This window comes from Engystomops pustulosus, chromosome 8 (genome assembly GCF_040894005.1).
Source record: "Engystomops pustulosus chromosome 8, aEngPut4.maternal, whole genome shotgun sequence".
Lineage (NCBI taxonomy): Eukaryota > Metazoa > Chordata > Amphibia > Anura > Leptodactylidae > Engystomops > Engystomops pustulosus.
In genome coordinates this window covers 110713575-110730041 of record NC_092418.1, presented here as the reverse complement: position 1 = coordinate 110730041, position 16467 = coordinate 110713575, and the positions used below count along the sequence as shown (strand labels likewise).

Sequence of the window (16467 nt, the reverse complement as noted above, 5' to 3'; positions counted from 1 at the left end):
TTAAAACTTGTTCCTATTTTTTGGAGAGCTGTTACTATTTATTGGTTTCTAATTGTTAACTCTATCTCTGTATATATCCATCTATCATCCATCCATTATCCATCCATCTATCATCCATCATCCTTCTATATATTATCCATCATCCATCCATCCAGAAAAAAATCAAACAGCAGTGCAGCAGGTGATGGTGTGGGTGGAATGTAGGAGCAGATATCTATCTATCTATCTCCTATCTATCTCCTATCTATCTATCTCTCTATTTATCTATCTCTCTATTTATTTATCTATCTCTCTATCTATCTATCTATCTATCTATCTATCTATCTATCTATCTATCTATCTATCTATCTATCTATCATCTATCTATCTCATATCTATCTATCTATTTCCTATCTATCTATCTATCTATCTATCTATCTATCTATCTATCTATCTATCTATCTATCTATCTCATATCTATCTATCTATCTCTCTATTTATCTATCTCTCTATTTATCTATCTCTCTATTTATCTATCTATCTATCTATCTATCTATCTATCTCATATCTATCTATCTATTTCCTATCTATCTATCTATCTATCTATCTATCTATCTCTCTATTTATCTATCTATCTATCTATCTATCTATCTCATATCTATCTATCTATTTCCTATCTATCTATCTATCTATCTATCTCCTATCTATCTCATATCTATCTATCTATCTATCTATCTATCTATCTATCTATCTATCTATCTATCTATCTATCTATCTATCTATCTATCTATCTATCTCTCTATTTATCTATCTCTCTATTTATCTATCTCTCTATTTATCTATCTATCTATCTATCTACAATCTATCACTTACTGTCTATAATCTATCTCTAGTTTTTGCTCTTTTTTCTCCTTTTGGATGGTTTGTCCTATTTAACTGCTGTTCAGACACCTACTCTATAAAATATACACTGAACTTGAAGTTCTGTGGCCAAAAACAATTAAAATAGATAGAAAAATAGAATATATGATAGATAAGAAGTATACAGGTGGACAGGAAGACCATTCAGAACATCCTATGACACATGGATGATAAGTTCTGCTACAATCTTGCTGGCACCCAGGTGGGCGCTGGACTTTCCCTGATGCCCTTGGTGGGGTAGCACCATCTCCCAGGAGCCTTAGAGGCATCATTTCCTCCAGTGCAATAAATAATAGATCATAGTCAGGGGTCTGGGACAGATTTTGCTCAGCCGTTTCCCCCTCCTGCGCTGGGACGTGGCAGCTTTCCACAGAGCGTCTGCTAATTTCATCTCTTTATAAACGCAGCATTTTATTAGGCTGTAATAACACGCGAACACGAAGCCAAGCGGATACATCAGCGGCTCTGGAAATTACCTGGGCATTTTAATTCATCGGAATAGTCCCCGCAGTCGTTTGCACCGTCGCAGATCCATTCTGGCAGGATGCACAGGGACGTGGAATTGCAGGGAATAAATCCGGACTTCTTCACTCCCAGTTTGTAATAATGAGAACAGTCGGTAATATCTGGAGCATAATAGATGGACATGACGTCATGCAACTTTATTTAAAATCAACAATTTCTGAAAGCAAAACCGTTGGAAGATTGGGAATAAACCCGACTCTTTCCAGTACTAGACTTGGACTATAAAAGGGAACCTGTCAGCAGGTGTGACCATTAGAGATGAGCGAGCACTAAAATGCTCGAGCGCTCATTACTACGGTCGAACTTTTCCCGATGCTCGAGTGCTTGTATCAAATAACGAGCCCCATTGAAGTCAATGGGAGACTCGAGCATTTTTCCCTGAAAGAACACATTGAAAGAAGAACACTGAAGAAGAACACATTGCAGATGTTTGCAGATGTTTTCACTGAAAGAACACAGTGAAGAACACAGTGAAGAACACATTGCAGATGTTTCCGTACATCTGCTAACTTATCCAAAGACACGTGTGCCGAACAGTGTTCTTCACAATAGTATGTGAAGAACAATATGTGTGAAGCCATGAGTAAGAGTGCATAACGCACTCGAAACGCGTAGGCAAGAAACCATAGTCCTCACCGTGGACGCAGTGCTTGAGCGTATGTAAGTGTACTCTTGTTCATATTGGAGCCAATAAAAAGAGTTTAAAGATTTTCTTCACTACCCTGCGCTGGATCGTTGTATTTTTTCGGACTCTTCCCTGTTATGCACGCTGGTCACGTGGAGGTCCGAGCCGCAGAAGTGGAAGCTGGTGTCACGAGGATCCACTTGGTTAGCGTTTTTTGGCTTTCTTTCAACAATGTTTTTTCTTTATCACAAAATGTGTGAAGAACACATTGCAGATGTATGGAAACATCTGCAATGTGTTATTCACTGTGTTCTTTCAATGTGTTCTTCACTTGAATGATCCTGTGTTCACTGTTTTCATTGTGTTCTTCACTGTGTTTCTTTAACTAAATGCTTGATCTCGAGCCGGCGAGATACTCGTTCGGGCAACGAGCCGTTTCGAGTACCCTAATACTCAAACGAGCATCAAGCTCGGACGAGTATACTCGCTCATCTCTAGTGACCATACAGACTGCAGCCGGGCATTGGTCGCCAAAGCTGTGTAATTATTACCTATATGCACGATGTTAGTAGCAGCAGGACTGTGAAAACATCTATACTCCAGGATTGTAGCTTCTTCACATCTCTCCAGGTACAATACCTTACACTGTCTGAAAAGAGCACAGAGCACAGCAGTGTGAGGACACGCTTCCTGTGCATTTGATGAAGCTACAATCCTAAAATATAAATCCATATTTCACAGTCCTGCTGCTACTAACAACATACATAAAAGTCTAATTACACACCTCTCAAGGGACAATACATAACACAGTCTGGACATCCCCCCTGTGCACTTAAAGACCCCATAAAATATACCAAGGTATGATTACATATCTCTCCAGGCACAAGACTTAACTGACTGTAGCTTTGACAAACTTTTTCAAAACGGATGACAGACCCCTATAAAGGATATGAATGATAGACATGGCTTTTTGAAGTATAAGGGGGTTGAAATAGACTCTTAGTAGAATAGAAGACCACTGGTAGAGTGGTTGACCACTGCTACATTCCTACTCCTTATTACTGTGGCAGAGTAATAAAATATGCACAGATATTACATGTAGAAGCCCGTACATGTGGTTCTGTGGGGCCACCATGAGAAGGCCACGTTGTGATAAGATTTTTATCATCCAGGTCCATCTATGGTTATTGTACGGCAGCCCATTGACAAATCTATCATCACATAATGTTTCTATAAATTTGGTTGTTCAGTGGAAATTGGTGACTGCCCCCCATTGTAGATATGAGGCCCAACAGCTCTCTGATCCTGCAAATTCCAAAATAGGCCACAAGGGGCAGTATTTGGAGGTAAAAAGAAGATATTGTTATTCTTCCTCCAGAGGGCGTCCAGTGGACGGGTTTCTTAAAGCCTCTGCTACTAATGGACCATTCGGTGATGACGTAACGTCCATTGTATCTCAGGGGAAAACCGTCCATTTCATGGCAGTTCTGGTTCTGACCATTACACAGGTCCATTGTAAATGTAACATCTAGGCCAGTCCTTGGTCTCAGCAGCCACTTTTGAGGCCAGGGATTGACAATGAATGGAATATCATCACAGACTACCCAATGGGATCGGTATGAGGAGGAAACAGATAGTCGTTGCTGGACTGGTAAGTAGAGCGTTTCCCCTTATTTTACCCCCAAATTCTGCCCCTACTGGAAAACCCCTTCAAGGTCTTAAAAAATGGATCCAAAAACTAAAAAAAATGTCTTTTTGAGTCTAGTGGAATAAATATACATAGAATTAATGGAACATTGCTGTGAACCTGGGGGTGTTACATTGATATACAAATTTTATCGTCATCGAGACTTTCACGTGAAGCTTCTTACTGCAGTTCTTTTCATCTGACGCGTCGGAGCAGTCAATCATCTGGTTGCATTGGGCCGATTTCGTCACACAAGTCCCATCGGTGCAGCGGAACTCCGTAGATGCACAGGTGGAGACTGCAGGAATATTGGAGAAAATAAAGGAGTTTAAGGAAAACACAAATGACGGAGTCTATGCCCGACCTGGATATAAGAAGTCATGAATTGGTGAATTTATGAATTTTGCATTTTCTTTAAATTTTGACAAGTTCTCTTATTCAGGATAAGATGAATAATATGTGACTCTGCTGTCTGCTGCATAGATAGACAATCAATCCCACAATCCTCTGCAGGGCATAACTGAGCGAGATGTAAAATGGCCCTTTCTGGGACCGAGAGACCATGTCCTGTACTACCCTCTACCTGTAGTATATGTGCTGTACTGCCCCCTACTTGTACTACATGTACTGTACTGCCCACTTCCTGTACTAAATTCACTTTACTGTCCTCTATCTGTACTACATGTACTGTACTGCTCCTACCTGTATTACATGTACTGTACTGCTCTCGACCTGTACTACTTGTCTGTACTGTACTGCCCTCTACCTTTACTACATGTACTGTACTGCTCTCGACCTGTACTACATATCCTTTACTGCCCTCTACCTGTACTACATGTACTCACTTCTCTCTACCTGTACTTCATGTACTATACTGCTCTCGACCTGTACTACACGTCTGTACTACATGTACTGTACTGCTCTCTACCTTTACTACATGTACTGTACTGCTCTCTACCTGTACTACATGTACTCACTTCTCTCTACCTGTACTTCATGTACTATACTGCTCTCGACCTGTACTACACGTCTGTACTACATGTACTGTACTGCTCTCTACCTTTACTACATGTACTGTACTGCTCTCTACCTGTACTACATGTACTGTCTTACCCTCTACCTGTACTACATTTACTGTACTGGCCACTACCTGTACTACTTGTACTGTACTGCCCTCTACCTGTACTACATGTCCTGTACTGCCCCCTACCTGTACTACATGTACTGTACTGCCCCTACCTGTACTCCATGTACTGTACTGCCCACTACCTGTACTACATGTACTGTACGGCATTCTACCTGTACTACATGTACTGTACTGCCCCTACTTGTACTATATGTACTGTACTGCTCTTGACCTGTACTACATGTACTGTACTGCCCTCTACCTGTACTATGTGTCCTGTGCTGCCCTCTATCTATACTACATGTACAGTAATGACCTCTACCTGTACTACATGTACTGTACTGCCCTCTACCTGTACTAAATGTACTGTACCGCCACTGGTATGACTAAGGACTAACACACAAAAAAGTCCGAAACGCATTGCCTCTGCCAATTTTTGTGTCTTACACTGCTTGTTTTCTGTGTCCATGTCTTTGTACAAAAACTTTTTAACAATGAAGAATTAAACTTTTGGAATAATTTTTTAACAGTCGTTTACCATTGGATTTACTTATATGGATGCTGGATTCCCCGTTTTCTCCTTTCATTTATGCTTCTTATGATTACTACACATCACTGTGACCTTCCGGACCAGTGATAGGGGATATTCCGTGCACCTGGCCTGGACTACCACTCAGAAAGACTGCAGCCGTTAATGGGGTGAGCTGTTACCAGATTTTTTATTTTCTATTTACTACATGTACAGTAATGCCCTCTACCTGTACTACATGTACTGTACAGCCCTCTGCCTGTTCTACATGTACTGTACTGCCCCCTACCTGTACCACATGTACTGTACTGTCCTGTGCCTGTACTACATGTACTGTACTGTCCCCTACCTGTACTACATTTACTGTACCGCCCACTACCTGTACTACATGTACTGTACTGTTCTCTGCCTGTACTACATGTACTGTACTGTCCCCTACCTGTACTACATTTACTGTACTGCCCACTACCTGTACTACATGTACTGTACAGCCCTCTGCCTGTTCTACATGTACTGTACTGCCCCCTACCTGTACTTCATGTACTGTACCGCCCACTACCTGTACTACATGTACTGTACTGTCCCTTACCTGTACTACATTTACTGTACTGCCCACTACCTTTACTACATGTACTGTACAGCCCTCTGCCTGTTCTACATGTACTGTACTGCCCCCTACCTGTACCACATGTACTGTACTGCCCTCTACCTGAACTACATGTACTGTACTGCCCTCTACTTGTAACACGTGTCCTGTACTGCCCTATACCTGTACTACATGTCCTGTACTACCCTCTACCTGTACCACGTGTCCTGTACTACCCTCTACCTGTATTACATGTCCTTTACTGCTCTCTACCTGTACTACATGTCCTGTACTGCCCTCTACCTGTACTACTTGTCCTGTACTGCTCTCTACCTGTACTACATGTACTGCACTGCCCCCTACATGTACTTTACTGCCCTCTACTTGTACTACATGTACTGTGCTGCACCCTACCTGTACTACATGTACTGTACTGTCCTCGACCTGTACTACATGTACTTTACTGCCCCCTACATGTACTACATGTACTGTACTGAACTCTACCTGTACTACATGTACTGTACTGCCCCCTACCTGTACTTCATGTACTGTACTGCTCACTACCTGTCCTACATGTCCTGTACTGCACTCTACCTGAACTGCATGTACTGTACTGCCCACTACCTGTAATACATGTACTGTACTGTTCTCGGCCTGTACTACATGTACTGTTCTGCCCCCTACCTGTACTACATTTACTGTGCTGCCCACTACCTGTATTACATGTACTGTACTGCCCTCTACCTGAACTACATGTACTGTACTGCCCTCTACCTGTACTACATGTACTGTACTACCCTCTACCTGTACCACGTGTCCTGTGCTGCCCTCTACCTTTACTACATTTACTGTACTGCTCTCTATCTGTACTACATGTACTGTACTACCCTCTACCTGTACTACATGTACTGTACTGCTCTCTACCTGTACTACATGTCCTGTACTGCCCCCTACCTGTATTACATGTCCTGTACTGCCCTCTACCTGTACTACATGTCCTGTACTGCTCTCTATCTGTACTCCATGTACTTTACTGCCCTCTACCTGTACTACGTGTACTGTACTGCTCTCTATCTGTACTCCATGTACTTTACTGCCCTCTACCTGTACTACATGTACTGTACTGCCCTCTGCCTGTACAACATGTACTGCACTGCCCCCTACCTGTACTACATGTACTGTGCTGCTATCTACCTTTACTACATGTTCTTTACTGCCTCCTCCCTGTACTACGTGTCCTGTACTGCCCTCTGCCTGTATTACATGTCCTGTATTGCCCTCTCCCTGAACTACATGTACTGTATTGCCCTCTACCTGTACCACGTGTCCTGTACTGCCCTCTACCTGTACAACGTGTCCTATACTGCCTTCTACCTGTACTAAGTGTCCTGTACTACATGTACTGTAATATTCTCTACCTGTACTACATGTACTGTAAAGCTCTCTACCTGTTATTCATTTCCTGTACTGCTCTCTTCCTGTACTACGTGTCCTGTACTACTCTTTACCTATTGTACAACTATCTACTTGTATTACATATGTTGTACTACTATATACCTGTATTACATTTATTGTACTGTTCTGTGATAAATGAGGTCAAATGTTTTCACCTGTATTAGATGTACAATTATTTAATTGTCCAACTTTACTATATGCCATGTGCAGCTTCCTTCTTACCTGTACTAATTCGCTCATACTACTGCGTTCACTAGCAGCTACTGCTAGTAGTAATTCATTTTATTTTTACTCTTCACTGTATGTCTGTAGAGATCCCAAAAGCACCTCGTGTCTTCGACACTGAAAGTGATTCACTAACATCTCGGGATTCAGGTCTCGAAGGGCTCTGAGGCTTTCCAGCTGCTTCACCGTCTACAAAGACTAAAGTGCCAGAACAACCACCAAATCTAATATTCCTCATTATGCCAAGGGACTTGTTCTTCTTTATGAAAACATTTTTAACAGTCAAATCAAATATCTCCAGCACATGACGCCCCATGCAACACCATAGAGCAGCCTAGGGGGTCTCCATGTGCATCATACAGCCACCTGCATACAACGCTGCCATGTGCATGAGGCCAGATCCTACTATCGTCACAACAGATTTATCTCAGCTGAATTGGAGCCTTGTAATTACCAGTTAATTGCATTCTCTCCATGTTTGGCTAAAATACAACAACAAAAAAATCGGCAGCCAAAATAATTTTATATTGGTCATTTATTATATTTTGGGTAAACTGTGTATGAATCTACTCGTCTTTCTTGCTGAGAAAAAGGGGTGCCAAAAATCAGCAGAGCACGACCTGCTCCATTGTATTTGGGCTGACAATTGGCCGTCCAGGTTGTTGTCACTTTACAGCAGATGTCCACATCAATACCAAATTAACTCACAACCTTGGATTCTGTAATGCTCGGGGAATCGTGTAAAACGAGTGAACGAAAAACGAGATAAAAACAAACATGCAAAACAAGGGTTCTGAATAAAACCATCTGCCGAAGGTTATAAAAAAAAACTAAACCAAAAAAACTTTGATTAAGTAAACAAATTTAGAGTAGCTTGTTGCAGTTTCAGGCCCCTGGACATGCACTTGGTAGCCCACATTGTGGATGTGTATCTAACTTTTTAGCAAAATTTTGCTAAAGCCTGCAAAACTTCATGCCCAAATGTTCATAGGCTATAGCTAGTGCACAGGGGTGGGGCAGAAACACCCCAAGAAAGTCCACTTCGCTGCTGACCATGCCCCCTTTACGTCTCTCCATGCCAAGAGGCATGAAGGGGGAAATAAAAGCAATCACTGACAGTTCGATAGTAATTGTGATTATTTTAGGGCTTGGAATACAACAGAGTGGGCAAAAAGGAACTGGAAAACATAGACCAGACCTATGTCTGCCCACTCTGTTGTTATGTTTGCCAGTTCCAATTTTGCCCACTCTGTTGTATTCCATATTATCTCCAGGACCCCGTGTTTTTTGGGTGTGTTCGGCCCTTTTTTGGGCTATCGGCAGCTGAGTCTAGCACATAGTTTTGGCTACGTTCCATTAACAACTACTGAGGATCATCGGAAAACCTTTTCCGGTTCCAAGTTGTTATGTTTTGCTTCCACCCGATAAACAGAAAGGTGAGCAGCCCCACTGTGGGACCCTGATTATTCACTTTTCGTGAGGTATTACCAAAGGCGCCGCCCTCTGTCTTTTCCATTTTGTTTTGTTGTGTATTTTAGGGCTTGTACACTAAAAAAGTGGCATACAAGTCATGATACATGTCCCATTATGTCTTAATGTTGAATTTGTCTTTGTTTGGGTGGTTAAAGATCTAGCCGTTGTGACTCACTTGCCCCTACCCTCTCCATAGACTTCTATGTAACCTGGCACCTGAGCAAGCTTTTGTCTGTCTCCTCAGCAAGATGAAATTCGGCAAAGATTTCACAATGACAAAACGATAAGGAGAAAAGGAAGTAAGATCAAAAGTAACATTGACTAGATCTAAAGGACATCTACCATCAGTTTACTGATGGTAGACGTGTCCTACTAAGAAATTCCTGAAGAACGATGCTCCTCAGGACTTCTTTTATTGTAACACTTTGTTTGCAGGAATATACATTATAAAAAATGATGCTAATCAGTCTAAGTGGGCTCTGGCTACGTCCCCGTTTTAATAACTTATTCACTCCACCAGAACCTTCCCAAGGCTCTTCTGGTTACATTGTTGTTTCATGAGTTCACAAGTACAATGGAAATTTTCATTAGTGGATTATAATATAGTTTGGGTGGTAGTCCGGGGCCCAAGTCTTCTAGGGGGGAATAGTCACCCAAACCAGCCTCCAAATTTTATACTGAGAAGGGCATTTGTTGGTCCTCCAAAGGTCCTGAAACTGTCGATTCAAAGCAGCAGAAGGGAACCCTCCTCCATTCCCCAAGAAGCTGATTCTATTACGCGATGTAGGAAGTGATCCCAGACTTGTAGGGACTATAATATTCATACAGCCCGGGACTCCTGGACCCATTACATTGTGGCTTAGTGGGTGCCAAAGTGCACCACCTGGAGTTTGGTGCCTGGGGGACCTAATGGCTCCACAATTACTAAGAACTTATAGGACTGAATAATTTTCCATGATGACAGCCTAAAAACAATGATTTACTGTGATTTTGTTTTGTTCTATCGCAACTGACATTGTTCTTGACCTCCAGAGATTATTTTAATATAGTGAATTTTGCGGTTCGGATAAGATACGGTGACACATTCATTGTTAATATCCTGCTTTGAATGCACACAGAAGAGCCGTGCATCTGGGAATATCAACAGATATATTATCTGGACAGTCTCTGGGCAACTCTCGGCTTGTGTCTCAACAACACATCTTCTTGTGTCCTCATTTTGCCAGCAATTACATTCTAGCGAGTGGACATTTGTCTGCGGGAGGGGTGTAGAATTTAGCTGAGATAATAGGTGCTTACCTTTGCAGTCTTGTTCGTCTGTGTTGTCCCCACAGTCATCTTCGTCATCGCATACTTTATTATTGGAAATACAGCGATGATTTCCACAGAGCTTATAGCCTTTCCAACAGCTCCGGTTTTCTAACACAAAACGTAGAGAAAAAAAACGGACACGTATGATTCTAATTCTATAACTATTTGCATATTCGTTACTTCATTACATCCTTGGAGACATGACTACAGGAGGTGCAGTGGATGCAAGTGACTAAGCAGACTCTGTCCTAAGGAGGTTCTTGGGGTGCAGTCATATCTAGGAAATGTGTCTAAAGGGGCCTAAAGACTACACAACCCATAGGGGGTGCTGTTTTTACAATCTCATCCATAACTTGATGCAGAGGGGCTTAAAACACTCCCCTACACATATGAGTTGCTATGGAAGTAGTCACATCCAGGATATGGGCCTAATGGGGGCTCTTAGGTTTATCCAGGACCTGTGGTTTAAAGGAACCCTACAACAAGTTTGATTCCACTAAACTGCCTCCCCCTCTAGTAGGGTAATAATAATTATTTATTTATATAGTGCCTACGGATTACGCAGCACTGCACAAAGCTTGTCAAATTGTTCCCTGTCCCCATGGGGCTCACAATCTAAACAAACTAACAGTATGTTTTGGAGTGTGGGAGGAAACCGGAGGACCCGGAGGAAACCCACGCAAACACGGAGAGAACATACAAACTCTTTGCAGATGTTGACCTGGGTCGGATTCGGACCCAGGACCCCTGCACTGCAAGGCAGAAATTCTACACACTCAGCCACCGTGCCGCCCTTGTAGGAAATGTACTTTTTTGGAAGCCTCTTTTTATGTGAAATCTCCCTCAAACTTAGGCAAATATCAGCTAATTTCTCCGTGAGACTGAAGACATACCGTATATACTCGAGTATAAGCCAACCCGAGTATAAGCCGAGACCCCTAATTTCAACACAAAAAACTGTGAAAACCTATTGACTCGAATATAAGCCGAGGGTGGGAAATGCATTGGTTACAGCCTCCCAGTATATAGTCTGCCAGCCCCTGTAGCATACAGCCTGCCCAGCCCCTGTAGTAGGAAAAAAATAACACTGTACTCATCTTTCCGATGTCCCCCATAGGTCCTCTTCTGTCTCAGACTGTCTCAGACAGAAGAGGACCTATGGGTGACGTCAGAAAGGTGAGTTTTGTCTTTATGTTTTTAGTTGACTCGAGTATAAGCCGAGTTAGGGTTTTTGAGCACAAATTTTGTGCTGAAAAACTAGGCTTATACTCGAGTATATAAGGTAGATGGTTTAGAATCAGACTACATCAAATTTGTATGTAGTCTGTAACCATGGAGACACACCGTAGCATATTCATGCACAAGTGTAGTAGCACCTGCAACTCAGTCTTGTTTCAGAGGCTTTACAGACTTCTAATGCTACAGAAGAGAAGAATAACATTCTGTATGATGGGAAGGGGGTCGGGGGGGTATAAGAGCTTTAAGCCTCTCGGTAAAACTTAACGTTTACATAGAAACTTTATAATTAATGCTGGAATTACTTTTAATAGTGACTACTTAAAATTCCAAAAGAAATTCAAGCAGTCAATTTACTGTGAGTAACACATAATTTCCTCTTTTCTATAACTGACCTGGAAAAGTACATTTTCCTCTTCTCTGTGCAGAAAATTAGAGTTTTCTCATCAAGTGTTCAATTGAAATGGACCGTGTACATTACTAACTATGCGTCCTCTGTGATTACACTGATGAAGATCTCTTGTGTTAACTGAACTGTAGCAACCTCTGTAATAGTGAATAATGGTTCTGAAGATGACATCAAATATTTTATGCCTTTTTGTCCAACGTGTCACATTTCGTTGTTTTCCCCAAAACAGGTTTTGATTCTATGGTTGATAAGGTTTTACAAAGCAAAATCTCAATAATGGAGACCAAAATGGAGTTCCTCTAATGGCACTGGTGATCCCACCCTCTATTAACCAAAAGTGAAAAAATCCTAGAGGCCTTGAGACTGGGTTGCCTTCATCAAGATAGCATTAAGTATCGATTGATATTTATTGGGGCAGATTTACTTACCCGGTCCATTCGCAATCCAGCGGCGCGTTCTCTGCGGTGGATTCGGGTCCGGCCGGGATTCACTAAGGCAGTTCCTCCGATGTCCACCAGGTGTCGCTGCTGCGCTGAAGTTCCCCGAGGCCCGCCGGAGTTCACGATCCTATACTTGGTGAAGGTAAGCGTGTGTCCCGCGACACTTTTTTTTTTTGAAATGCGGCGGTTTTCCCGAATCCGTCAGGTTTCCGTTCGGCCACGCCCCCCGATTTCCACCGCGTGCATGCCGGCGCCGATGCGCCACAATCCAGACGCGTGTGCCGAAATCCCGGGGCAATACAGGGAAAATCAGCGCAAAACAGAAACATTTGCGTAACCCGCTGGTAAAACGCGATTCGGGCCCTTAGTTAATGACTCCCATTGTGTTAGAACCTGGGCCCATTAGAGAATCCACTAATACTCTAGGCCACTCATGCCCTATAATGCCTACTTTGGCCATCCTGTACAGGGACTGATGTTTGTCCCCATTTCAAGCCATTCCCATGACATTGAGTCAAAAATTGTTCTTTTGTACATTGGGGGCAATATACAAAGAATAGGGATGAGCGGACTCATTGAGATTTGGGTGCATTGAATTTGTCCGAGAGTGGCAACAACTGCAACCCTTGTGGAGCATCTAGAGTAGCGACAATCCTAGAGTTAATGGAGGAACACATGTGTCACAGGGATTTAAATGCTGCTCTCAGGTATAACTGGCAGAGGGTGAGTCCAAACGCCAAACCCGAACTTCTGGCTGAGCTCTGGCTTTCTTCATGGTTCCAAATGTTGCGGGTTTGGATGCAATCCATGCTAATGAAGACAGGATTCACTGATAAATAGAGAGGGATCTGACTGTGAAAATTCTAAAATGTAACTTTTATTCACAGTTGCATTAAAAGTGGACCACTACATGGTCAAACCCATAAAAAATGTGTCATTTCCCACAATGCCGCGGAAAAAATTAGTATACATTCAGGGTCACTTAAGATAATCTTAGACCCTAAAAACAGATAACTGTCGGTGTGTTTTCCAGAGGGGATAACCTAGGGCACGAACCTACACTATAAGAACCACAGGCTTGCCCCTGATAGAGTCAGGCAGCCAACTAGTCTAAGTGTGTTAATTCGTCCCTCCTCTCCATGACAACACCATTCACTCTATATTCGACCCAACGCGTTTCTAGTGCTCCTATCATCAGGGGTCACACACATTCACTGTCATTCATGATTTTGTAAGACAGAGCGGCGTGGGCTCACGCTGTCGCATTGATATCAGCGGCAGCGAGTGAGGAAAAACACCAGGTATTTATTGTGGTATCCCCTCCCATAGGGCGTGCCTCAGATGACCAAACAACCAACCACAGTATGCCCCAAAGCCTGAAAGTCCACCCACTTGGGCGGGGCCCACGGCTCACCCCCGCTGGGCAGCTGGGGGGAAAGAGCCGCCGCCCATCAGAGATGAGGTGGCCGGAAAAGTCATGCTAATGAAGACCAACACTTTTGTGCACTTTTGGTGCCAGGTTCCCCAAAAAAATATTAAGATGTCTCAAGATGAAATTAAATTATAAAAGAAGTCTACCAGAAGTTTTGATCATACAAAGTTAAGGACAGTGTTAGGAATAGTCGTTGGAGAGCTGTGTAATCATAACTTTGTGTAGCAGGACTATAAAAGATGGATTTTAGCTCCAGAACTGAAGCTGGATGTTGTATACACTGCTGTGCTATGAGATCTCCGCACAGAAAAACTGCACTATTTTCTGTTACAGGGTTCAGCACCAGGAATAACCATTTTTTATATTTTGAAAGATCTAGATTTTTGGGAAGCAGTGATTCTTTACATGTTTATGATTGTATTTGTTTATTTATTTCTATATCAGTTCTAGGGAAAGGGGGTGATTAGAATTTTTTTTTTTTTTTAAACAATTTTTATTGTTTTCCAACAATGGATTATGACATACATTACCTGCCCATAGGCAGAACTAATATAAATCAGTACAAATGGACAGGGAGCAAGTTGTATTACAAGTATTCCTGGACAATTAGAATTTTTAAGTTTTTATTTATTTATTTTTTTACTTTTATTTTTCTACTATTAAGACCCCTATGGGCATTTAAACACTTGAAAGTCTGATCGTTCCTACCATATGATGTACTATACCACAGTATTGCAGTATATGGAAAATCTGTTATGGATCTATAACAGTGTGCTTCTGGCACAGTGTATGGATACTTTCCAATGACAGGGTCAGACTCAAGGCTGCCATGGGAATGGATCTCCACACTCCGATGAACAACTAACCATTTCAAGCTAGGGGTGTTCAAGTGTCGACAAAATTTGACTGCTTCCACCAGCAATCGGTGTGAGCACATTGCTGCCAACACCCACCATGTATGAAGAGGGCTCTTCCCGTGAACCCTGCGCATACATCCTTTTCGGCATTATGACGTACGTGTATATCATAATGCATAAATGGGTTAAGGACACCTCCTTCAGTGATAATTAAAATACCAACATAACCAATCATTAGGGAGGGAGGTGAGAAACATACAAACTCAATAGAGATGTTGCTGTATGTTATATGTAACATCCTAGCCACCATGCTACAATTTCAGACTGATTTATATATATACTCGAGTATAAGCCTAGTTTTTCAGCCCAAAAAAATGTGCTGAAACCCCAAACTCGGCTTATATTCGAGTAAAAAATATATAGGTTTTACCAGGTTGTTGTGGTAAAATTAGGGGCCTCGGCTTATACTTGGGTCGGCTTATACTTGAGTATATACGGTATATTTGCAATCTTATTTAAAATCTCCAATTGATTTTCAATTTTAAAGAAAAATAAAATAACCAGCGGTTTTATTTCATGGACCCACTTTTCAAATACTTTGCTCTTGTACTGCCCTCTGAAATAAATCACAGTTTGTGGCTTTCAGCTATAGAAACTTTTCAAGCAAAAGAAACACGGAAAAACCCTTCTTCGAGGGGTCGTGAACCTTCGCACTCGTGATGGAAATTTTTTTCGCCTGCAGTCACAAGACGGAACTTTCGATTCGTAAATAGCCAGGGGTCTCCATTATAGAAAGGTGCTGATCTTATCTCAGTTCTACATACTCTACATTTACAAATTCTCCGCGGTACCGACAACCAAAATAATAGCACAACTCTCTTTTTTAGTCATTTTTTTCCTGCACTTTAAAAACAGCAACTGTGAAATAAATTAGACACATTCACTAAAATACTAGACTTTCTGAAAAATGAAATAGATTACTGATGCACGTATGCTAATTACTCATGAGTATGTTTTCCTTGACAACCTTGATAATTGGATTTATATCTAAAACAAAGAAGAGCAATTCTCCTTTCAATTTTGCCAAGGGCAAAAAGCTGGAAATGTAGCAATGACATTCCTGTTTAGTTTGTATTGTCTTCGATACATTTATCTAAAAATAAAGTGAAAAAATGTCAATGCCCTCGAAAGCATGGGCTCATTTTTCTCTTCGATATTCATCAATTATTTATTTATGAGTAAATGAACAGAAGCAAAAGAAAAGTTTAACTAATAATATAATTAGCATAACTTATAATACGTAATAAGAGTTAGAAAAACATGAAAAAAAATTATTAACAGGCATGAGTAGAGTTAATGGGGCACATTTACTAAATGTAGTTTGCTTTGTATAGTGCAGGTTGTGCCCGATTCAGAATTTCTGGTGCCCGGTTTTCATGAATTTGCCGCCCCCCTGCACTGCTCCAACAGAGTGCACCAATTTTTTCTTGGTGCACCTTTAACATGGGGCGTGTGACACATTTCTGTCGGACTTTGCATGATAACTCTGGCGCACGGTCCGACTGAGCCCCCTAATTTGTGTTGCATGATGGCTAGTTAAGCCGCGCCACGCCAAGGGTTGAGTGCAACACAGTTGTGGTGCAAACACTTC

General features: G+C 41.8%; 1 protein-coding gene across 6 annotated transcripts in view; it reads right to left on the bottom strand.

Moving 5' to 3' along the window:
* LRP1B (LDL receptor related protein 1B) overlaps positions 1-16467 on the bottom strand; it is a 1123330-nt gene that overhangs the window by 199605 nt on the left and 907258 nt on the right. For all 6 annotated transcript variants that reach the window (XM_072122223.1, XM_072122226.1, XM_072122225.1 and 3 more), the window contains exons 47-49: positions 10431-10550; positions 3922-4035; positions 1377-1526 (exon numbers count right to left, since the gene is read on the bottom strand). In XM_072122223.1, the coding sequence (XP_071978324.1) occupies positions 1377-1526; positions 3922-4035; positions 10431-10550 (384 nt within the window). The remainder of the gene's footprint in view (positions 1-1376; positions 1527-3921; positions 4036-10430; positions 10551-16467) is intronic.